The sequence below is a fragment of the Capsicum annuum genome, chromosome 6 (assembly GCF_002878395.1).
Source record: "Capsicum annuum cultivar UCD-10X-F1 chromosome 6, UCD10Xv1.1, whole genome shotgun sequence".
Taxonomy (NCBI): domain Eukaryota; kingdom Viridiplantae; phylum Streptophyta; class Magnoliopsida; order Solanales; family Solanaceae; genus Capsicum; species Capsicum annuum.
In genome coordinates, this window is record NC_061116.1 from 212,890,971 (window position 1) to 212,912,620 (window position 21,650).

The 21,650-nt window shown below is 40.4% G+C and overlaps 1 protein-coding gene across 2 annotated transcripts in view; it reads right to left on the reverse strand.

The window, feature by feature from the left end:
* Positions 1 to 7,732, reverse strand: part of LOC107875876 (probable UDP-N-acetylglucosamine--peptide N-acetylglucosaminyltransferase SPINDLY) — a 16,760-nt gene extending 9,028 nt beyond the window's left edge. For both annotated transcript variants that reach the window (XM_016722751.2, XM_016722750.2), the window contains exon 1: positions 7,484 to 7,732. In XM_016722751.2, coding sequence (XP_016578237.1) covers positions 7,484 to 7,701 — 218 coding nt within the window. In that variant the 5' untranslated portion in view covers positions 7,702 to 7,732. The remainder of the gene's footprint in view (positions 1 to 7,483) is intronic.
* Between the last annotated feature and the right edge of the window lie 13,918 nt (positions 7,733 to 21,650).

Here is a 21,650-nt window from a genome sequence, read left to right on the forward strand (position 1 = left end):
AAACTCCTCATGGCATGAGGAGTTTGTATTTGTTTGTCCTCTCTTCGGTTTTGCAAGGTTTGGATTCGAGGTCGAATCCTTTTCAAGAAGGGGAGGATGATACGGGACAAATGGTCATCTTATCTTTTGATGACATCTTTGGAGGCCAACACATAGAGGCTCAAGACTTGGTCACCTCGAGAATACAAGAACATGCATGGAGGACCCGTTTTGAGCGTAACTTAAAGCAATCTCGCGTATGGAAGATTGCTTGGAGCATTTAAGATTGAGGACTCACGGTTTTGAACCTTAATTAAGGGCATTTTGGACATTACACATGGTGTATTTACACACCATGGCCGCACCTATCATTAAGGGCAAAGTGGTCTTTTTGTCTTCTTTTGTATTACACTATAAATAGGTCATTTTAGCTCATTTTTTCACTAGATTTTGAATGATGAAGAATTGAAAGACATATTTTCTCTCTTTTGAGAGTGTAACACCCTTAATTGTAGGGCTTGGAAAAGGCATAGGGTTTGGAAAAACCAATATTGATCTTTGTTTGGAAACGGTAGATCTTGAGGTAAGTTCATTCCCTTGGTGGTCATCGTAAGAGTGTGGTTTTTATTATTACATTTATTAGGGGTTTAGTGTATGATATACACTTGGTTTCTGATTCTTGTCATAATATTAGCCTCACTATCTATCCTTTACTTTTCTTGTTGTTATCTTGTGTAGTGGACTGTTTTTGGGTCCTTTTTGAATCCAAAAATTTATGTTCTTGTTGTCATCTTGTTCTTCACGTTTTGTGGCTGTTTTGGGTGTCAAATACACCATTGTTATCTTGTATTGTTGTTGTTGTAGTGAATCCGAGAGTGGTCTCCATCTTGGTCCTCAAATCCTTAAGATTAGTGGACTGTTTTGGAGGGTGTATTGGACTGTTTAGTGGTTGTTTTGTGCTCCTCTTGTTTTCTTGTATCATTTGGTATCAAAGCATAGCTTGATCTTGTTCCTACAAGATCAATCTGGGGCTTGCTTGCTAGAAAATTCAAAAAAACAAAAAAAGTTGAAAATCTGAAAATTCCAGAAAAAGAGCAATTTGTCCATTTTGTGTTCTTGGCTAAAAATTGTGTTTTTTGTTGTGTCTTGGCCGAGATTTTCACTTGTATTTGTTGTTTCTAGTGTTAGTTTTACCCTTCACTAACACTTTGAGACCAAATTTAAGTTTGAGCTTACATTGTTGATGTTATTGTGAGCCTGGACGTTTTTTTAGTTGTGATGGACTGTTTTGGCCTTGTGTTCTTGTTGTTGACAATTGGTGATATTGCGTTGTGTTCTTGAAGAAGTTGATGTTGTGTTCTTGAAGGTTGTTGTGGTGTTCATCTAGTTCTTCATCTTTTCTTACAACTTAAGACAATCAAAAGGGCAATATAGATTCAAAAGGTGAAGATGAAAAGATGTAAAGCTTGTTGTGAGAAACCTTGAACCCAACACTTCCTAGACTAGACTTCTACTTTTTCAGCTTTTCCTCATTTCAAAGACCTTGTTTTGTGGGACTACTTTTTCTTGTTTCAAGAACTTTGTTTTGTGGGACAAACCACTTTTTCTTGTTTCAAGAACCTTGTGTTGTGGGACAAAATAGTTTTTCTTATTACAAGACTTATGTTTTCCCTACCAAAAACCAATTGTCACCCTTTCCAAATAGTGTGAAGATTTAAAATTTAAGAATTTGTGATTATATTGGGTGGGACCAAAACCAATTGCATGCTGCCACGTCATCCATTTGCGACTGTTCACGTCATTAATAAGCTCAAATTTCAGATTTTAGTAGTTTCCTTTTGTTGTTCCTTAGTTTCAATTTTATTGGTTCCAATTAATTAACAACTAGTAATCACCTACTTAGTTGTAGATTAATTGTTGAATCCGTTTCTTTCGTGTCTTCGTTATTTGTGAGCTTTTCTCATTTTTAATTCGTCGTAACTTCTTTATTGCAAGTTCGTAAGTAAATTTTATTTTGTGTCTTGAGTCGATCAAACAAGAATCTATTCCGGCCACCAAGTAGAATTGACATCCTATTGACTACCAGAGTATAAGCAACTTTCAATATTCGCCGCTCCAATTGTGAGAATCACAAAGGTGAGTGTGTACGAGTGTTGGTGAGGAGCTTTACTACTAATCTTATTTGTTCATTTTGTAGGTTTAAAGGGTGATATAAGGGGAACATGACTTTGATAACCGGGGATTATTGTGACTACAATATGGGAGACTGTAATTGTAGTGAGGGTTTTTATGGCTACGAAGTTGAGGGAGATTGCGGAGGCTATGAAAATAGCCATGATCAAACCATAGGCCGATTTGAAAATTACTGTTTTGAGGGAGAAAATGAGGTGAATGAAGTGCCTAGTGCTTATGGTGACTTTGGAGATGATGTAGGACCTCGTGATGGATCTTATGATGAAGTTGGGACATGTGAGGAGTCTTGCACTCCCCACTCCGAACCTAGATTTGGTGTTAGGTATAACCCTTTCATTCGCAAACCTTATGAGAGCTATGATGAGAGTACACGTGAGGAGTATGAAGATTCATATTCTCCACCTTGTAGTACTTCTTATCAAGGTCGATATAGTGTGAATGGTTATACTAGCTATAGTGTAGGTTGTCCAATGAGAAGAAGAGGGTATGCATCTCCAAAACCGAGGGGTACTCATGTGCTTTACGATGTTGATCCGAGAAGGAGTGTATACTCCGGAAAGGTGACCATTGGTGGGATACCGGGCTGCCTCGTTGTGTTAAATGATAGGTACTATAGAAACTACATTGTTCCATCCATGGTTGATTACTAAGGGTTATTTTGCGAGCCTTTACTTGTTCCATACTTCTTGGACAGGTTTAAGGTTACCGAGAGGGTAAAAGTTGTCTTCTCCCAATTTAATTACCTGTGATGTTTTTCCTATAACCTATGGTCATGTGAGCTTGGGCGCCGATTGGTTTGCACAACATAAAGTTCCAAATATGCAAAATTGGCCTAATATTGTAAGAGACCGATGGGGAAATTGCCTCGAGACGTACATTCTGCCCGGGCCGCAAAAAGAAGTTCCTACCTACTCCAATTCGAATTATTATGAGAGACAAAAGATTGAGAGGAGTAAGGGAGTGAAAAGTGGTAATCCGAGAGTGGAAAAAGGAGAGGTTGTGTTGAGCGAAGTGAGGGGATTACCACCAAACCGTGCTAACTTTGGTTGTCCTTCTATTTCTATGGACATTTGTGTAGGTACCAACATGGCAAGCGAAGGCGACCAATGTCAGAAGGAAGTTGCTGCCCAAGCTTATGGAGGATCTTCACCTCACGGCAAGAAAAGAGTCTACTCAAGATCTTCAAGGCAAAATAGCTAGCTCTTACACTTTAATGCATGTGAATGATAATTGTATGGCTAGTAATCCATTGAGTGTGAGTAGTAGCTTACTTATTTATGAGTCTAATGATTCCTTGCCTCTTGTTGATGATGTACATATTGTGAGTGTGGATACACTAGTTGATCCTATTGATGACGAAATTCACTCCTCTTGTGAGATCAATTTATGTCCACCTAGTGTTGAAACCTATGTTGAATGGAAGTACATCGTCTTGTGTAATGGGTGTTGATCAACTTGTTTGTGAAAACTGTCCACCACTTGAGTATGTGTGTGATGTGCTTAATAGGACTCAAGTGAGTGAAGTATTTGAAAATGTTGGTCAACAAAGTGAGAATGAACCCGAGAGCTCTTCTTGGGGTAATATTGTGTTTGAAACATCCTTGAAACTTGATATTGATCATTTAGAGAGTGAGGAACTTGCTTGTTCCAAATCTGTCCGTGAGGTAGATCACACTCCTTTTAGGTACAATGTCTTGTTTGAAGATGATTTAAACACTCCTAATGAACCTAGTGGTGAAAATGATGGTATAGCTTGCCTTGGAAGCTATAGCCTATATGCTAACCCACTATAGTGTGACAATATTCCTCCTAAAGAGGGAAATCTCTTCTTGGAAGATGAGAGTCCTCTTAAGGGTAAGGAATGTGTAGTTGCGGAAGCTACTTCTTCTTCTACTTTGTGTGATTTCATTGTTGAGAGTACTCATGGTGATTATTGGGAAACTAGTAGTGAGTACACACATGAGAACACCTTAGTAGAAGTCGATTTGAGTGATACTTTTCTCTACTCTCTATTTGCTTTGGATCATATGTATGTTATTGTAGAGAGTATGTCATTTAGTTTGGGTGTAGACCACGGGAAAGGGAAGTGTTGTCGAGACCCGTGTCTATGGCCACTTTTCCCATTTGATCCCAGTGCCAAATTTAGAAATGGTGATGTTGGTGCACCAAACTTGTTGCTTGGTCTACATGACAAGCAAAGTGTCACTCTTGATGTATCCTATAACCAAATCCTTTGTAGATCTTTTATTGAGTTTTTAATATTCCTTGCAAAGGATTCTTGGTTATATTGCAAATATGTGCAACCTTGGCATTTTGAGATGATTTGTTATGCTAACCCTAACCCTCATGCCATGAGGAGTTTGTATTTGTTTGTCCTCTCTTTGGTTTTGCAAGGTTTGGATTCGAGGTCCTTTTCAAGAAGGGGAGGATGATACGGGACAAATGGTCATCTTATCTTTTGATGACATCTTTGGAGGCCAACACATAGAGGCTCAAGACTTGGTCACCTCGAGAATACAAGAACATGCATGGAGGACCCGTTTTGAGTGTAACTTAAAGCAATCTCGCGTATGGAAGATTGCTTGGAGCATTTAAGATTGAGGACTCACAGTTTTGGACCTTAATTAAGGGCATTTTGGACATTACACATGGTGTATTTACACACCATGGCCGCACCTATCATTAAGGGCAAAGTGGTCTTTTTGTCTTCTTTTGTATTACACTATAAATAGGTCATTTTAGCTCATTTCTTTGCAGATTTTGAATGATGAAGAATTAAAAGACATATTCTCTCTTTTGAGAGTGTAACACCCTTAGTTGTAGGGCTTGGAAAAGCCATCCTTAGCATAGGGTTTGGAAAAACCAATATTGATCTTTGTTTGAAAACGGTAGATCTTGAGGTAAGTTCATTCCCATGGTGGTCACCGTAAGAGTGTGGTTTTTATTATTACATTTATTAGGGGTTTAGTGTATGATATACACTTGGTTTCTGATTCTTGTCATAATATTGGCCTCACTATCTATCCTTTACTTTTCTTGTTGTTATCTTGTGTAGTGGACTGTTTTTGGGTCCTTTTTGAATCCAAAAATTTATGTTTTTGTTGTCATCTTGTTCTTCACGTTTTGTGGCTGTTTTGGGTGTCAAATACACCATTGTTATCTCGTATTGTTGTTGTTGTAGTGAATCCGAGAGTGGTCTCCATCTTGGTCCTCAAATCCTTAAGATTAGTGGACTGTTTTGGAGGGTGTATTGGACTATTTAGTGGTTGTTTTGTGCTCCTCTTGTTTTGTTGTATCAAACTCAAATTATTATTAGCAGACGTACTAGGTTTTTCGGAGTTAACAGCCACAACAGACAATTGATCCAATAATTATTAAAAATCAGTAAAAGATGATATGTGCACCATATCGAGTTCACGAACACAAAAAAAGGAAAAAAGTGAGAGATATCACCACGATTTGTGCGAGAAAACCCCAGATCCAAAACCCGATCTGAAAGCTGAGATTTTTGTGCCAAGACCACATTCAAACCCAAAGAAATTACGAACTAATCTCGTTGGAAAAACGACGCCGATGAACTAGAGAAACCGAAAAGATGAACTGAAAAAGTATCTCGATCTACAAAATCTCCGAGGAAATCACAAAGTAGACAATGAACGACTTTGCTCTGGTCCCATGTTAGATTCTAGCTCGAAGTTGAAGAAATCAAAGGATTTTAGGGGAAACCCTAGAAAGTTTGAGAGAGAAGAAAAGAAATTCAGCCGACTTCTATATTCATCTTTCCCAAAAAACCATCTACAATAATATACCTACCATATATAGAGAGAGTTCGTTCTGAGCTAACTAAACTAAATACAATGGGTCACTTATTGTGCCAATACAGAAAAACCGAAAATAGTTGTGGTGTACATAAGCTAAGTTGGGCCTTCCTTTATTATCCTAACACACTCCTTGGAGAGTTTTGTGGGTTTCATTCCTTTATCTCTACCGTAGATCTCTCTTGAATATCTTTTGGTAAGATTTTTCAGGTATGAATTTAGTTATCCTTTCCCTTAAAATTAATCTTGTAGTTGTTTATTCAAATTAGAAAACTGCAGATCTATATTTGTTGGTCTCTAATTTACTTCAATGGTGGGATTGTTCTTTCTTTTTTCTCTATCCCCCTTGATTTCTTGATTATCTCTTGAATCTCTCCATCTTGCATTTTGTTTTACATCATTGTTGGTGGTGGTATTTCTCACCTTTTTCATGCCTGCCAGCTAAAATTTTATAACAACTCTAACAATACCTAATAGGAGCACCCAAAGAAGTGGCTTAGTGGTCAATGAAGTGGGCTAAGAACCATGAGGGCATAGGTTCAAATCCCAGCAGAGACAGAAACACTAAATGATTTCTTCTCATCAGTTCTAGTCTTGGTAGACTAAGTTACGTGGTATCTGCTGATGGTGGGAGATGGCACGTGTCATGTGTAATTAGGGGAGGTGGGCACAAGGTGTCCTGGCACCAAAATGGCTTAGGCACCACAGTTATTTAAAAAAAAAATTAAATAGGGTCATCTTCACTAAATGTTGCTTATTTCGCAACGGAATGCCACTCTTATTAGTTGGTGAATCCAACAGTGTTTACTTTAAGTATGATCCCTTTACACTCTTAATACTAACAACTACAAAAGTTGTAATCATAGTACTTCCAAATTCATACTGAAAAACACATGCTTAACAAGTACAAACAATTACAGTGCAAATGTGGAATCAAACCTAGCCTACTTTCAAATTTAAAAAATCTAAAACTACCTTACATAATTTACACACTAAGCTATAGTTTACCCCAAAAAACACTCTATACAACTCAAGTTTCTTCTTTCTTTTCCCAGCTTTTCTTCATTTTATTCCCTCCATCCACTTTTACTTGTCCACTAAACTAAAATAGATGTCCATCTTTACTCGTATCCAGTTCAGAAAACCAAGCGATAATTTATCACTTAGTTCCTACTTTACCACTGCAATTAACTATAGTCATTTCTCAATGCATTTTTAAAAAATATTGAATTTAGGGTTCGTTTGGTGCGAGGGATAAGGGATAGGGCTCAGTATAGTAAAACCATCACTATTTGTTACTCTTTCACGGTGCATCAAGCGTCCTCAGAAACAGCATCTCTATCTCTACCTCCCCGAGGTAGCACTTTACCCTCCCGAGACCTCACTTGTGGGATTTTACTAGATATGTTGTTGTTGTAACAGTGTGTCAAGTAAATACTGAACAAGTAAAAATAGACGGAAAGAGTATTTCACATAAAAGTTCCGAGTGGTACCTGGATAAACATGCAGGCGATACAGCAGCAATAGGCACTGAATCATTGCCGTCGGAATCGGGAGGGTCAACGTTGAGGTCAGCCAAAACAATTTTCGACGGCGGATGATATTGAAGTGGGGGCTGTATCCTAAAGCCGCCGGAGTTCCTATCGCCGGCGGCGGATTCCGACTTCATTGACGGAATTTCGACGGAGTTTGACGCCGGAATTTCGGTCATTTTTTACGCTTAATGAATAATGAATAAAGAATCTTCTGCTAAAAAAGGTTCCTCTTATGGAATGACGAATATTTACCTTTTGGTCCCTGGGTTTTGGTCCAAATCCAGTTTGTCTTCCTATTTTAATTTGTTATATGTATTGGTCTCTGATATTTAATCTCAGATTCAGCTTGACCCTAATATTTGTCCTAGGGTCATTTGTTATGTGGCTAAGGAAAATAATTTTGCGATAAAATTTGGGATTAACTGTATTTTATATTTGGTGTGAGGTATTTGTTAATCTCGATATTATTTTATCCCACCATTTGTACTAAAATGATAGTATTACTATCACGTATGAAAGATTGGATAAAATAGTTTCTTGAAATATCTCAACCCATGAAATATCTGTGATTATTCATAGTTCTTCTTGAAGATATTCATTGTGAAGATAACGCTAAGGTGAAGCTTAGATCAAACTCTAGAGTTTAAAAGGTTCACATTGATAAAATACTTGGAATGTAAGTTTAGTGATGCAATGCATGAGGGTAATGATATGTGAAGCTTGACACACAAATCATCCAAGAGAGAGAAAGTTCTAAGTATTCTAAGTCTGTTATATAGGAAAATGAGGATATTGTCGAGGATATTACTCATTGAATTGGTGTAGGGTGGAAGAAATGCATGTTCTTTTTGGATTATTACATGAATTCCATCAATATGATCCTTTATAAGTCCATGAGTGGCTAAACAACCTTTTCTGGGGCTAAGGCCAAAAACATGAATACTCATGTTTGTTAATTGACTTGGTTTGTGTTATGATCATGATTGATTGTTCATATATCCTTGTTTTTACTATCTTACGGATTCACGATCCTTAGGATAAATGCATAATTCTATCAGGAGCCCGAAAGGAGGAACGATAAAATAGAACGTACCCGTATGTGGGATAAAATTGTAATCTTTCAATGAATGGGGGTTATGATTTGCGTTTAGAATAGGAGTATACGTAATTTTCCCTATTTGGCTCATAGACGAAAAGAAACAGAAATGTGCTTAGCTTAGTTCTTACATTCTCGCTCAACGATGTAGTTGTGAGGCTAAGTTAGATAGTTGATTAGAGGTTTGGAAGATCGTAATCATGTTATCAACCCCGTGAACCAACAACCAAGATAAGTAACTAAACCAACGAGATTATATAGCTCAGTAGGATTGTTCGTAGTACCTTAACCCTAGGTTTCTCCCCATGATTGTTCAAGAACATCTACGTTACCGTATTATTGAAGTTTACTTTTAGTTTTTAACCTTCAAACACTTGTGGTTACTTTAGCACTTATTTAATTGTAATAGTTGAATTAAAATTGGATAGTTGTTTAACACAAGTCCCTATGGGATCGATACTTAGATTTTATAAGGCCACTATATTACTTGGGGGGACCATGTACACTTGCGTGTGCGCTTGGATGCAACAAGTTTTTTAAGTAGTGTTCATGAGCTTTCAATTGTATACAACATACTTAGTGTAAAACTTGTAATGTGTGTAGTCATTTTAGTACTAGCTTGAATGTTTTGTTTATAGTAGTAATGTTGGAGTTTGCCTTAGATGATGCTTAAGGTGAAGAGTTGTTCGAGAACGAACAAGGCTTTAAGTGTAGGATGATGATCTTAGGTAGATTTATGCACCTAAGTGTTGTTATCAAGCCTTAATTAGCCTAGTTTTGAGGACTTCTCGTGGGCACAATGAGTTAATTTTTATATAAATAAGCATCTAAGTGTTAGAGTTATGTATTTGTAATGTTTAAGGTGTTTTCATAATAAGTTTGGAACCAAAATGTTCAATTATTTTATAAATGAGATAACTAGTATTCTTAGCTTGAGCGATGTGTACTTCTAGTTCATCTTGTTGGATTCTAGTGTGTTTAACGCTCTAATGTGTGGTGTTTAATATTATAGGAAGCTTGGTGGGATGTTAAACTCGAGGATGTGATAATATATAAGCTGTTTTTGAAGAGGAAAAGCAACGACGATGCAAGGAACAAAGAACCAAATGCATGGAGTAAACAAAGACCAAAACTGGAATTTGTGGACTTAGGGGCGTGCCACACTGCCTAGCCGCCGCCCTTGGTTGCAAATTGAAATTTTGCTATAAGTTTTGGGACACATGAGTGGCACGGGTTTTTTGATCGCCATGGGCCTCTTGGGCGGCATGGGTGTCAAAATAACATGCATCAAAATAGCACGACACTGTGGGCATTGATGTGCGCCGCGAGTGCACTATGTACTAAGCGATCGCGCATTATATTTACAACGTACACCTATGTTGATTTCATGTGCCACTTACCAAAACGTGCATCCTTGAGTTGGCAAGACACACACACTGATGATTTAAAAATGGAGACAATATGAAAAGAGAAGGCACCGCTTATTTGCATACAACCTCTTTTGCACTAAATATTGTCGAGAACCAACACTTACTACAATAAAAGTGCATGTTTTTCGTATTAAAATTTAAGTTTTTATTTTAAAAAATCATAAAAAAAATCAACCAAAATAAGGAAATTACTCAATAAAATATTAATTCTTGATAAAATTTAAATTATATTTTTTCTATTTATTTTTTACTTTTTAAAAAAAGTAACAAAATCAAATAAAAAAGAAAATTAGTCAATAAAATACCTCAATGAATCCATCTAGGTTTGAATCCTTGTAATTGTGGTAAATAACAAGTTTCTAGAGTCAAATGCAAGATCACCACACCCGGTGGATCTTTTGTGCTATTCATAACACTTGTTTTAATTTATATTTTTAACTTATTCTGTTTACGTCGTTGTCAAAAATTAAATTTCTAAATGTTGAAACTGAAATTTACATCCGCCTTACCACACAACTTTGATCTCCAAAACGATTACTTTTCATCACTTTTTGGGCTAAAGAAGAATAAATTTGTGTATCGAATTGGGAAAAAGTGTCGATTGAATGTGATAAAAGTCATTTTTTAAAGAAAATTGGATCAACCAAAACGTCTATCATTAATAATTTCTAATCGAGGTATCATAGAAGCCCGTTCCATATAAATAAAAGTTAAGTAAGATGAAAAGGTGAACCAAAAATAAGGATGGAAAAAAAGTAATTGTAAATTGGTGAAACTTTAAACCTTCATAACTTTGCGCTCGAATGTCCGTTTGAAATGAATTTTTTTTAATTTGCATATTTTTTCGAAATCTATGCGGACAAACTACCATAAGGCGGTTTGGTTGAGCCAATTTTCTAAGAAATGACTTTTATCTCATTTAATCGGCACTTTCCCCCAATTCGATACACAATATTCATTCTTCTTTAGCCTAAAAAGTGATAAAATGTAAACGATTTGAAGATCAAAATGGCATGGTAAGGTGGATGTGAATGTAAATTTCAACATTCGAAAGTCAATATTCTAAAATGAGGTAGATAGATGTCAATTTCAATATTTGAAAGTCAATATTATAAAATGAGGTAGATAGCATAGGTGAACAATATAAAATTTAAAAAGTGTTTCCATTTATACACAAGGCCAACTTGGCTTGGTGGTCTTGCATTTGACTCTAAAAACTTGTTCATTTACCTCTACTACAAGGATTCAAACCTAGAGAGACGCAATGAGACTTAATTTTGATACTTTCTTTTAGAGAAGTATAGGGAAAGAAAGAGGGATTTTCATATAGTGTTGATCGACCTGGAGAAGGCTTATGACAAAGTCCCTAGGAAGGTTCTTTGGAGATGCTTGGAGGTGAAAAGGGTTTCGGTGGCGTACACCAGAGCTACTAAGGACATGTACGATGGAGGGAAGACTCGGGTGCAAACGGTGGGAGAAGACTCAGCGCACTTTTCGATCGAGACAGGGTTGCATCAGGGTTTAACTCTTAGTTCGTTCTTATTTGCGTTGGTGATGGACGTGTTGACGTGAAGTATTCAAGGTGAAGTGCCTTGGTGTATGTTATTTGCAGATGATGTAGTGCTGATTGATGAGACGCAGGAGGGTATGAATGAAAAATTGAAGGTATGAAGGCAAACCCTAGAATATAGGGGGTTCAGGTTGAGTAGGTCCAAGATAGAGTATTTGGAGTAAAAGTTTAGTGACTTAAGGCAGGAAGCCAAAGTGGTGGTAAGGTTGGATTTCCAAGTTGTATTTAAGTAGGATAGTGTTAAGTATCTTGGGTCTATGATTTAGGAGAATGGTGAGATTGATGAGGATGTCTCTAATTATATTAGAGCTGGTTGGATGAAGTGGAGGCTCGCCTCTAGAGTGTTGTGTAATAAGAAGGTGCCCTTTAGGCTTAAAGGCAAATTCTATAGAATGGCAGTCCGTCCAGCCATGTTGTATGGAGCAGAGTGCTGGCCTGTCAAGAACTCCCATATTTAAAAATGAAGGTGGCAAAAATGAGAATATTGTATTGGATGTGTGGGCTTACAAGAGGGGATAGAGTTACGAATGAGATTGTTTGGGAGAAGGTGGGAGTGGCTTCGGTGGAAGACAAGATATGGAAGAGAAGGCTGAGATAGTTTGGGCATATGATGAGAAGGGGCATGGATGCCCCAGTTCGCAGGTGTGGGAGGCTAGCCTTGGATGGAATTAGGAGGAGTAGAGGGAGGCCGAAGAAATACTGGAGGGAAGTGATTAGACATGACATGGAGAAACTTCAGCTTACCAAGGACATGACCCTAGATAGAAAGTGTAGAGGTCGCAGATAAGGGTAGAAGGCTAGGGTGAGTACACGGGTTGTAGCAAGTAATTAGAAAAGTCCCTATTTAGCCGAGGTAGTAATCATAGGACTATGTCGATAGGTAGGAGCCGCTAGTCAGGAGAGACTGGGTGTGGTGGGTGGCTTTGGTCTGTGAGTGTAGGTAACTACTAGGAGGGTATCCTATTCCAGATTTTATTTTTCTTATTTCTTATAGCTTATGTCTCTTAGTTCCACTATCCTGTATTGCTCTGAGTTCTATTTTACTATTTTTGATTCTTTACTTCTGTTAAGCCACCCATCCTGCTTCACGTTTCATTACAACTTTTGTTTACTATTTTTTTTATCTTGAGCCGGGGGTCTATCGAAAATAGCCTCTCTACTTCTTCGGGGTAACAGTATGGACTGCATACATTTTACCCTCCCCAGACCCCACTGTGTGGAAATACACTGGGTTTGTTGCTTTTTTTGTTTTTGTTGTCTTTTGGAGAAAATTATGAATAAAAGGAAAAATTTAAACTTTAAAATTTCATAAAGTACTAATGAGCGAGTCTCGTTTGGTTGTTCAAAGGAGTGAAATAATGCGATGGGGCCATTTTCGAGCCAAATCGGTATGCTATAGCCCATGATTTTCTGGGTGTGCCCGGGGGCCAGGCGTGAAATAGGCCAAAAATCGATGTGGGGCTCCCAAATAGGGTGGAGAGAGGGGGAGTATAGGTTATTTGGGTGGACGGGGCCATTTGGTTGTTCAAATAGGAGAAACAGCGTGACCGGGCCATTTTCAAGCCAAATTGGTGTGCTATAGCCTACGATTTTCTGGGTGTGCTCGGGGACCGAGCGTGAAATGGGCTAAAAATCAACCTGGGGATCCCAAGCAAGCTGGAGAATGGGGAAGTATGGGACATTTAGATAGGTGGGGCTATTTGGTTGGTCAAACAGGCGAAACGACGTAATCGGGCTGCTTACGAGCCATATCGGTGTGCTACAACCTACGATTTTCTGGGTGTGATCATGAGCCGGGTGTGAAATGGGACAAAATTTGACCTGGATGGGGAGCGAGGAAGTGTGGTCCATTTAAGTGGGTGGGGCTGTTTGGTTGGTCAAACGAGCGAAACAGCACGATCGGGCCATTTTTGAGCCAAATCGGTGTGCTATAGCCGACGGTTTTCTGGGTGTGCTCAGGGGTCGGGAGTGAAATAGGCCAAAAATTAGCCTGAGGCTCCTAGGTAGGCTGAGGAGCAGGGTGTGTGGGCCATTTGGGTGGGCAGGCCCGTTTGGTTGGTCAAATGGGCAAAACGGTGCAACCGGGCCATTTTTTAGCCAAATCGATGTGCTATAGCCCACGATTTTCTAGGTGTGCCTGGGGCCGAACATGAAATAGGTCGAAGATCGACCTAGGGATCCTACGCTGGCTGGGGAGCGGGGTAGTGTAGGCCATTTGGTTGATCAAAATGGTAAAATGGTGCGATCGAGCCATTTTCAGGTCAAATCGATGTGCTATAGCCCACAATTTTCTAGGTGTGCCCGGGGACCAGGTGTGAAATAGGCCAAAAATCGACCAGGGGCTCCTAGGCAGGCTGGGGAGCGGGGAAGTATGGACCATTTGGGTAGGTGGGGCCGTTTGGTTGGTCAAACGGGTGAAATAGTGCGACCGGGCCATTTTCAGGCTAAATAGGTGTGCTATAGCCCACAGTTTTCTAGGTGTGCCCGGGGGCCGGGCATGAAGTGGGCTAAAAATCAACCTGGGCCTCCTAGGCAGGATAGGAAGTAGGAGAGTGTGGGCTATTTAGGTGGGCGGAGCCGTTTGGTTGGTCAAATGAGCAAAACGGCATGACCAGGCCTTTTTCCTGCCAAATTGGTGTGCTATAGCCCACGATTTTTTGGGTATGCCCAAGGGTCGGGCGTGAAATGGGCTAAAAATTGACCTGGGGCTCCCAAGTTGGCTGGGGAATGGGGAAGTATGGTCCATTTGGGTGGGCGAGGCTGTTTGGTTAGTCAAACAGGCAAAATGGCTTGATCGAGCCATTTTCGAGCCAAATCAGTGTGTTATAGCCCGTGGTTGTTTAGGTCTGCTCGGGGGCCGGGCTCAAAATAGGCTGAAGATCGACCTAGGGCACCCAGGCAGGCTAAAGAGCGGGGGTATGTGGGCGGGGCCATTTGATTGGTCAAACGGGGGAAACAGAGCGACCGGGCCATTTTCGGGCCAAATTGGTGAGCTATAGCCTACGGTTTTCTGGGTGTGCTCGGAGTCCGGGCATCAAATGGACCAAAAATTGACCTGTATCTCCTAAGCAGGCTGGGAAGCAGGGAGTGTGGGTTATTTGGGTGGGCGGGGCATTTGGTTGGTCAAACAGGCAAAACGACACGATCGAGCTATTTTCGAGCCAAATTGGTGTGCTATAGCCCACGATTTTTAGGGTGTGCCCAGGGGCAGGGCATAAAATGGGCCAAAAATTGACCTGGGATCCCAAGCAAGTTGGGAAGCGGGAGAGTGTGGGCTATTTGGGTGGACGGGGTTGTTTGGTTGGTCAAATGGGCGAAACAGCGATCCCGAGCCATTTTTGGGCCAAATCAGTATGCTATAGCCCACGATTTCTGGGTGTGCCCGGGGCCAGGTGTGAAATAGGTTAAAAATCAACCTGGGGCTCCCAGGCAGGTTAGGGAGCGGAGAAGTGTGGGCTATTTGGGTGGTTGGGCTGTTTGGTTGGTCAAACGGGCAAAACGATGCGACTGGGCCAATTTCGAGCCAAATCAGTGTGCTATAGCCCACAATTTTTTAGGTGTGATACAGGACAAATGGCCATCTTTTGATGACATCTTTGGAGGCCAACACATAGAGGCTCAAGACTTGGTCACCTCGAGAATACAAGAATATGCATGGAGGACCCGTTTTGAGCATAACTTAAAGCAATCTCGCGTGTGGAAGAATTCTTGGAGCATTTAAGGTTGAGGACTCATGGTTTTGGACCTTAATTAAGGACATTTTAGACATTACACATGGTGTATTTACACACCATGGCCGCCCCTCTCATTAAGGGCAAAATGGTCTTTTTATCTTTATTTGTAATATATTATAAATAGGCCCCCTTAGTCTTATTTTCACTAGATTTTGAATGATGAAGAATTGAAAGACATATTTTCTCCCTTTTGAGAGTATAATACCCTTAGTTGTAGGGCTTGGAAAAGCCATCCTTAGCATAGGGATTGGAACAGCCAATATTGATCTTTGCTTAGAAATGGTAGATTTTGAGGTGAGTTCATTTCTTTGGTGGTCACCGTAAGAGTGTGGGTTTGATTGTTACACTCATTAGGGGTTAGTGTTGACATACACTTGGTTCTTAATCTTGTAATAATCTTGGTCTCACTATTTATTTTTATTTTCTATGCAATTTCCCTTGTGTTTGTGTTGAATTCGTGACTTGTCTCATCTTGGGTCATTGTTGCTGTTTTGGTGTTAAAATACACCTTGTATCTTGTTATCCTTGTGTTGTTATTGTTGGCCGAAAGTTGCTCTCAAAGGGGTCCTCGGGTTCTAGTTGATTTGTGGACTGTTTTGAGTAGTTTTTGAGCCTTCCATTGTCTTTCCCGTATCATTTGGTATCAAATCCATCTTTGATTTTGTTCTAACAAGATCAATCTTGGGCTTGAGACCTTGAAAACCACAAAAAAAACTGAAATCTAAAAATTCCAGAAATAGTCAAATCTGCCACCTTTGTGTTCTTGGCCGAAAATTGTGTTCCTGTTGTGTCTTGGTCAAGATTTGTTTGTTGTGTGACTAGATCTAGTAGTGTTATTGTTTGTTTTTTTGTTTCTAGTGTTAGTTTTCTGGTCCACTAACACTTTGAGTCTAGATCTAAACTTGAGCTTGAACTTGTTGAAAGTTGTTGTTGTGAACATATGCTTGGCCCATTGTTGTTGACTATTGTCGTGGTGGACTGATTTGGCCGTGTGGTTTCTCCTTGATGTTCTAAACTTGACCATGTGATATTGTTGTTACTTGGTGGCTTGAGAACCATTTTGTTGAAGTTGAAGTTGTAGTTGTCTTGGCCAAGTGTTGGAGATATTGTTATTATGGATTGGAGTTGGCCGTGTGAAAATTGTTGGTGTTCTTGAAGATTATTGTTGTAGTTCTTGGTGTTGTTGTTTTTGTTCTTGATGTTAATCACAACCTTCATATATTATTGAAGATAAAGTGAATGCTAAATTCAAAAAGTTGAAGGAAAAGGGTGTATTATTTGTTAGTCTTGAAAGACACTACAACCAACAAGGACCTATCAATCGTCTCAACCACTTTCCAACACTTTTCCATGATTTAAGGATCCATGTTTTAAGGAGAAGTACAAGAAAAAGTCAAGTCTTGAAAATTGAAAAAGGCTCGAAGACTTATTTTCCCTCCTAAAACAAATTCCACCAATCTAAATTAATTTTTGACCAAGACTTGAACTTTTGAGAATAACCACTTGTTAAAAACCGACCCAATACGTGGCAGCCACGTCATCACTGCTACTATTCACGCAATATTTTCGAGCTCAAATTTTAGATTCTTAGTTTCATCTTATTGTTTCATTAGTTTCATGTCTTGATGCTAGAATTAATTAACTAGTAATCACCTACTTAGTTGTAGATTAATTATTGAATCTGTTTCTTCGTGTCTTCGTTATTTGTGTACTTTTCTCATTTTTAACTCGTAGTAACTTCTTTGTTTCAAGTTCGTAATTAAATTTTATTTTGTGTCTTGAGTCGATCAAACAAGAATCCATTCCGGCCGCCAAGTAGAATTGACATCTTATTGACTACCGGAGTATAAGAAACTTTCAATATTCGCCGCTCCAAATTGTGAGGATCACAAAAGTGAGTGAATACGAGTGTTGGTGAAGAGCTTTTACTACTAATCTTGTTTGTTCATTTTGTAGGTTTAAAAGGTAATATAAGGGTAATATGTCTTTGATAGCTGGGGATTATTGTGACTACAACATGGGAGACTATGATTGTAGTGAGGGGTTTTATGGCTACGAAGTTGAAGGAGATTGTGGAGGCTATGAAAATAGCCATGATCAAAACATACGCAGATTTGAAAATTACTGTTTTGAGGGAGAAAATGAGGTGAATGAAATGCCTAGTGCTTATGGTGACTTTGGAGATGATGTAGGACCTCGTGATGGATCTTATGATGAAGTTGGGACATGTGAGGAGTCTTGCACTCCCCACTCCGAACCTAGATTTGGTGTTAGGTATAACCCTTTCATTCGCAAACCTTATGAGAGCTATGATGAGAGTACACGTGAGGAGTCTGAAGATTCATATTCTCCACCTTGTAGTACTTCTTATCAAGGTCGATATAGTATGAATGGTTATACTAGCTATAATGTAGGTTGTCCAATAAGAAGAAGAGGGTATGCATCTCCAAAACCGAGGGGTACTCATGTGCTTTACAATGTTGATTCGAGAAGGAGTGTACACTCCAGAAAGGTGACCATTTGTGGGATACCGGGCTGCCTCGTTGTGTTAAATGATAGGTACTATAGAAACTACATTGTTCCATCCATGGTTGATTACTTGGGGTTATTTTGCGAGCCCTTACTTGTTCCATACTTCTTGGACAGGTTTAAGGTTACCGAGAGGGTAAAAGTTGTCTTCTCCCAATTTAATTACCATGAAGAGGTATGGTGTGATGTTTTTCCCATAAACTATGGTCATGTGAGCTTAGGCGCTGATTGGTTTGTACAACATAAATTTCCAAATATGCAAAATTGGCCTAATATTGTAAGAGACCGATGGGGAAATTGCCTCGAGACGTACATTCTGCCCGGGCCACAAAAAAAAGTTCCTACCTACTCCAATTCGAATTATTATGAGAGACAAAATATTGAGAGGAGTAAGGGAGTGAAAGGTGGTAATCTCTTCTTAGAAGATGAGAGTACTCTTAAGAGTAAGGAATGTGTAGTTGTGGAGTCTACTTTTTCTTCTACTTTGTGTGATTTCATTGTTGAGAGTACTCATGGTGATTATTGGGAAACTAGTAGTGACTACACACATGAGAGCACCTTAGTAGAAGTCGATTTGAATGATACCTTTCTCTACTCTCTATTTACTTTGGATGATATGCATGTTATTGTAGAGAGTATGTCATTTAGTTTGGGTGTAGACCACGGGAAAGGGAAGTATTGTCGAGACCCGTGTCTATGGCTACTTTTCCCATTTGACCCCGGTGCCAAATTTAGAAATGGTGATGTTGGTACACCAAACTTATTGCTTGGTCTACATGACAAGCAAAGTGTCACTCTTGATATATCCTACAACCAAATCCTTTGTAGATCTTTTATAGAGTTTTTAATATTCCTTTCAAAGGATTCTTGGTTATATTGCAAATATGTGCAACCTTGGCATGTTGAGATAATTTGTTATGCTAACCCTAACCCTCATGCCATGAGGAGTTTGTATTTGTTTGTCCTCTCTTTGGTTTTGCAAGGTTTGGATTCGAGGTCGAATCCTTTTCAAGAAGGGGAGGATGATACGGGACAAATGGCCATCTTATCTTTTGATGACATCTTTGGAGACCAACACATAGAGGATCAAGACTTGGTCACCTCGAGAATACAAGAACATACATGGAGGACCCGTTTTAAGCATAACTTAAAGCAATCTCGCGTGTGGAAGATTGCTTGGAGCATTTAAGGTTGAGGACTCACGGTTTTGGACCTTAATTAAGGGCATTTTGGACATTATACATGGTGTATTTAAACACCATGGATGCCCCTCTCATTAAGGGCAAAGTGGTCTTTTTATCTTCATTTGTAATTATTATAAATAGGCCCCCTTAGTCTTATTTTCACTAGATTTTGAATGATGAAGAATTGAAAGACATATTTTCTCCATTTTGAGAGTGTAACACCTTTAGTTGTAGGGCTTGGAAAAGCCATCCTTAGTATAGGGCTTGGTAAAGCCAATATTGATCTTTGCTTGGAAACTGTAGATCTTGAGGTGAATTCATTCCCTTGGTGGTCACCGTAATAGTGTGGTTTTGATTGTTACACTCATTAGGGGTTAGTGTTGAAATACACTTGGTTCTTAATCTTGTAATAATCTTGGTCTCACTATCTATCTTTATTTTCTATGCAATTTCCCTTGTGTTTGTTTTGAATTCGTGACTTGTCTCGTCTTGTGTTATTGTTGTTGTTTTGGTGTTAAAATACACCTTGTATCTTGTAATCCTTGTGTTGTTATTGTTGGCCAAATGTTGCTCTCAAAGGGGTCCTCGAGTTCTAGTTAATTTGAGGACTATTTTGAGTAGTTTTTGAGCCTTCCATTGTCTTTCCCTTATCAAGGTGTGCTCGGGGGCCAAACGTGAAATGGGTTGAAAATTAACCTCGGGCACCCAAACAGGTTAGGGAGCAGGGGAGTATGGACTATTTGGGTGTGAGAGGCTGTTTGGTTGGTCAAACGGGAAAAACGGTGCAACTGGGCGTATTCGGTCTAAATTGGTGTACTATGGCCCACAGTTTTCTGGGTGTGCCTGAGGGTCGGGCATAAAATGGTCTAAAAATCAACTTAGGGCTCCCAAACAGGCTAGGGAGCGGGTGAGTATGGGCCATTTAGGTAGGAGGGGCCGTTTGGTTGGTCAATCAGGCAAAACGATGCGATCGGGCTATTTCCGAGCCAAATCAGTGTGCTATAGCCCACGGTCTTCTGGGTTTGCCTAGGGGTTGGGCATAAAATGGGCCGAAGATCGACCTAGGGATCCCAGGCAGGCTGGGGAGTAGGAGAGTATGGTCCATTTGGGTGGACGGGGCCGTTTTGTTGGTTAGACGGGCGAAACGATGCGATCGGGTAGTTTTCAGTCAAATTGGAGTGCTATATAGCCCACGGTTTCTGGGTATGCTCTGGGGTCGGGCATGAAATGGCCCAAAAATTGACCTGGGGCTCCCAAGCAGACTGCAGAGCGGCAAAGTGTGGGACATTTGGGTGGCCGGGGCCATTTGGTTGGTCAAACAATCGTAACGGCGCGACCAGGCCACATTTGAGCAAAATCGGTGTGCTATAGCCCATGGTTTTCTAGTTATGCCCGAGGACCGTGCATGAAATAGGCCAGAAATCAACTTATGGCTCCCAAAAATGTTGGGGAGTAGGGAAGTGTGGTCTATTTGGGTGGACGGGACCGTTTGATTGGTCAAACGGGTAAAACAGAATGATCGGGCAATTTTCGAGCCAAATCGGTATGCTATAGCCCACGATTTTCTGGGTGTGTCTGGGGCCGGACGTGAAATAGGTTGAAAATCGACCTGGGGCACCCAAGCAGGCTGGGGAGTGGGATGTGTTTGCCATTTAGGTAGGCGGGGCCATTTGGTTGGTCAAATGGGAGAAACGGCAAGACCGGGCCGTATTCGGGCCAAATCAGTGTGTTATAACCACGATTTTTTGGGTGTGCTCGGTTGCAGGGCGTGAAATGGTTAGAAAATTGACCTGGGCTCCCAGACAGGCTGGGGAGTGGGGGAGTGGGGGACATTTGGGTGGGAGGGGCCGTTTGGTTAGTCAAACGGGCAAAATAGTGCGAGCAGGCCAATTTTGGGCTAAATCGGTGTGCTATAGGCCACGGTTTTCTGGGTGTGCCCGGGGACCGAATGTGAAATGGGCCAAAAATCAATTGGGGCACCCAGACAGGCTGGGGATTGGGGGAGTGTGGGTCATTTGGATTGGCGGGGCTGTTTGGTTTGTCAAATGGGTGAAACGGCGCGACCGAGCCATTTCGGGCCAAATTGGTTTGCTATAGCCCATGGTTTCTGGGTATGCTCGAGGGCCAGGCGTGAATTTGGCCAAAAATTAACTTGGTGCTCCCTGGTAGGCTGGGGAGCAGGGGAGTGTGGGCCATTTGGGTAGGAAGGACCGTTTGGTTGGTCAAACGGGCAAAACGGCGCGACCGGGCTATTTTCTAGCTAAATCGGTTTGCTATAGCCCACGGTTTTTTGGGTGTGACCGGGGGCTGGGCGTAAAATGGGCCAAAAATCAACCTGAGGCTCCCAGGCAAGCTGGGGAGTAAAGAGTGTGGGCCAGTTGGGTGGGCGGGGCTGTTTGTTTGGTCAAATGGGCGAAACGGCGCGATCGGGCCATTTTTAGGCAAAATTGGTGTGCTATACACTATGGTTTCTGGGTATGCCCATGACCGGTGTAAAATGGGCCAAAAATTGACCTGGGCTCTCAGACAGACTGGGGAGCGGGGGAGTATGGGCCATTTGGGTGGGCGGGGATGTTTGGTTG